The 3904-nt window shown below is 34.3% G+C and overlaps 1 protein-coding gene across 1 annotated transcript; it reads left to right on the forward strand.

Moving 5' to 3' along the window:
- The first annotated feature begins 271 nt into the window (after positions 1–271).
- pln2 (phospholamban 2) lies at positions 272–3904 on the forward strand. Its single transcript, XM_077239129.1, has 2 exons — positions 272–391; positions 3037–3904. Exon 2 carries the CDS (start codon positions 3100–3102, stop codon positions 3256–3258), a length of 159 nt encoding a protein of 52 aa, XP_077095244.1. The 5' UTR covers positions 272–391; positions 3037–3099; the 3' UTR covers positions 3259–3904.

Consider the following 3904-nt stretch of genomic DNA (forward strand, 5'->3'; position numbering starts at 1 on the left):
TTCCTTTCTGTTATACTGCGTTTTACATATACATTTTTATTTGTTCCACAGCAAAATCTAACAGTCCTGCTCTATCACTCTCTATTTACTATAAACTAGAGTTTGGAAGGATAATAATCCAGCATCTACTTCCTTCATCAGTCGTGTGTCATCACAACAAACACTGGATGGAGGAGTTGCTACAAACAGGCCCGTCCTGTGATCTTGAGATGGGGATGTGCTCCGTTGCATCTACCGCCCTCCCGTTTGTTTTCCCCGCCCCTTTCAGTTCCTCCTATAAACTTTGTAGCGTGTCCTGAGAGCCTGTGTTTCGACATCCAACATTTTCCTGCTGGTTCACTTTTCCTTATATTTGAAAAGGACTGCTTCTTTCTTTGGCTGCCATTAACGGGTAAGTAAAGCACTTTAAATCATGTACATCTTAAACACTTTAAATCATGTACATCTTAAACACTTCAAATCAAGTACATCTTCCCTTGAACTATTCGCTATCACAGCTAAAATCATATTTAAGAATTAGGTATAATATTAAAATATTAAGATTCTGAAGATTTGCTAGTCATTGCATCTGGTTAACATCAGAAAATAGCGGAAGAGATGAAGAATATCAATGCTGAAGGACATTTGCATCCTGTACTGGAATACCACTTCCATAAAATTTGTTTGCATGCAAATCAGTAAACAGTCGGTCAAAGTCAAACAATAATTTGATGTAGAAGAACAAATAAAAATAAAAGATCTTTAAGGATAGAAGAACCATTTTGGTTCTCAAAAGAACCTTTTAGTGAACAGTTTTTAATTAGTGTGAAGAACATTTTAATAATCTAAAGAGTCTTTTTCCACTATAATGAACCTTTTGTGAAATGGAAAGATATTAAAGGTTCTTCATGGAACCATCGATGCCAATAAAGAACCTTTGTTTTAAAGAGTGTAGGTTCGCGCGAATAAAAAAGTGCATTGATGATATTCTATTTATTTTTACTGCACAACCAGTACAATTTTGTACAGTCTTTTGAAATTGAATAAAAGGCGAATCTAGTTGCTTTTTATTCAACTTCAATACAGTCAGATCACAGACGCTCGTGTTTACTTTACAGCTAAGCAGTTATAATAGTCTCTGGATCACAGGACTGGAATGCAAGCCCTCCCCTGATAAATACTGACTTCTGGTGCCTTTAAAATGAGATCAAGTTAAGTCTTGACCCACTCTGCTTTTGTCGTGATCTTTTTATTTTTGTCATCTAGCTAATGTTTGTTTATCCAACGCTAAAGGGCTGCACTTGAGGACTCAATGGCGATATAGGGTCTCTGCAATTCTAGTTCAATCCTAATACACTATAGCACTGAAATTTGCCATCCGAAATGCTTTTTTCCCCGAGGCTGGATAAGAGAGGGAGACAGAAAAAGACACTACCTTGTCTTTTTAATGGTCAATTAACTTTTTTAATAGGAATGTTGTTCCTGGAAAATTTTTCAGGACAGTCTTACTTGGAATATAATCAACCCATACATCCGTAACTGAGAATGAGCACCCGAAAGAATGTACCAACAATCAATGGTTGACTGTAATATAATTTAAAAGAAGTGTCAACATTTAAAGTGACGCAATTGACTGTCTGTAAAAGTTTGGCCACATCCAGAGCCTGTGCATTTAGTAATTATTGAGCACATTTATCTGGAGACAGTCGATAAGAGAGTAGTGTTAGCTGTTAGACAAGTGGCTGTTACTGACGAATACATGTCCTTCACAGCTTTTAACACGAGTGCCCTAAAGAGGGTATAAGAGTACAGCAGTGAATGCTCTTTAAACTTCAAGTGCTAGAGTGTTCATGCTAATCAGTTCACTTTGGCAAATGACAAATATGAATAAAAATAATTACATAATCTGATTGTAAGGTTCCCATTGTTATTGTTATTAAAGAATCCCTTATAAATAAAGAGCTAAGTGGTATTTCTGATATTTACATGGTATTTTTAATTTCCTTTAATATATTAGTAGATCAATTACATTACCCCCACATATATGAATTATGAATTGTTAAATTAGGAAGAAAAATAAAAAGGAAAAATAATTGCTTTGTTTTGAAAAAAAATATAGTATGTTTATTTAATAATTATATATATATATATATATATATATATAAAACTTTTCTCTTGCCAATTTTTTTTAATTTGATATTATAGGAATAAATTCCTTAATGTTTTAATAAAGTACAATTATATAGTATAAAGAAATAAATGAAATTTATTGTAATATAATTTAATAAAGATAAAATGTAAGAATAATTTTATTTGATAAATAAATTTGATTTTCTCTTCACCAAAATATGCATTTTAATCTTATATGAAAAAAATAGGTTAATGCTTATATAAATAAATACAGAAAGATTATTTATTTTATTCATGTTTTATATAAAAGTAAGCTATTGTTTCCCCAGTATTTCCCCAAAATTATCCATTTAAAGAGTTGCACACAACAAAAAATAGCAGTAAATACCTCAGTGGTATGATGCATCACTTTCATCAGCCATTTTATGTGTGTGTGTGTGTGTGTATGCATGTGAGTGTGTTCTGCAATGGTGATGTTCTGTAGTGTCATGCCTTCATTTTGTGTATACGTGGTTTGTTCTGTATTGTGCCCAAATTTTGATTTATTTTTTTGACAAAAAAAAGTGTGAAAAAAGTCCTAAGGTCTTGGACCACTCCAATGAACACTAAATTTTTTATTATTTTTTTAAATTCATTCTGGGTCAAAATGACCCAATGAGAGGATTGGGGTAAAAAATACAAAAAGCATGAGGACAGTGATATAGAATTATGGTAAGGCTGTAACAGCACAACTTGAAAGTTTACAAAAAGCTTGTGCTGTCCATTGTGGTGAACATCATGCATCAGAAGATTAAATAAAGATTGAGCCTCCCACATCAGGACACAGATAACACTTACAAGTCTAAGCAGCTGTTATATTGATATTTTTAAAACTTGTATCATCCTCTTAAAATAGAATTTCTTTCTTTTCTCATAACGCACCACAAGAACGCCACAGCACCACCATCTCCATCCGTCTTTCTTCCACTAGTCCGCAGTCTTTACATCAGGATGGAGAGGGTGCAGCACATGACGCGCTCAGCGATTCGGAGGGCGTCCAACATCGAAGTGAACCCGCAAACCAAGCGCAACCTACAAGATCTCATCATCAACTTCTCCCTCATCCTCATCTGCCTCCTGCTCATCTACATTATCGTCTTGCTCATGTGACACCAAAAGATGACAACCGGCCAATCACAAGATGAGCAGTACAAGATCTTGGACGATTTTAGGGAATTGAAAATGTCCTACCGATGATGATGCAACGCATGTCAATTTCCTGATGATATGAGGGCACTGTTCTTTTTTTTCTTCCATTTATGTATGTTGCATTCTTCCTACAACAATAAGCATATATTTTACCAATACAAAATTAGGTAAATTCAGATTCATTGTTTTGTATATGAATGCAGACCTCCCATAAGGAAGCAGTCATCTGAACTTGTCAAAAAGACACAAAGAATTAACATCAAAATGGCTGTAATTACTGGCTTAAGTTGTTCCCAATGGTGGGCCACTCCTCAGTCATTTATGTAAATATCCCCATTAAAATTTTTTTTTTAGTAATTGTAGTGTTGAAATGCAAAATGTATAGGTCAGTGCCAGAAATCATATATTATTCACATGCAGAGGAACAGAGCATGTTGGCACCGAGGTAAATTACACTTAAACGCTCTGTCTGTTTACACGTCCTGTGAACATGATCTGAGAGAGAGAGAGAGAGAGAGAGAGCGCGAGAGAGAGAGAGCGCTAAAAAGGGGTATTTTAAGGATGTTTTTAAATGTGGAAAACCAATAAAGAGAATGTTTGTTTTAAA

This window comes from Siphateles boraxobius, unplaced genomic scaffold (genome assembly GCF_051911475.1).
Source record: "Siphateles boraxobius isolate OS27281-9 unplaced genomic scaffold, OSU_SipBor_1 22, whole genome shotgun sequence".
Classification (NCBI taxonomy): Eukaryota; Metazoa; Chordata; class Actinopteri; order Cypriniformes; family Leuciscidae; genus Siphateles; species Siphateles boraxobius.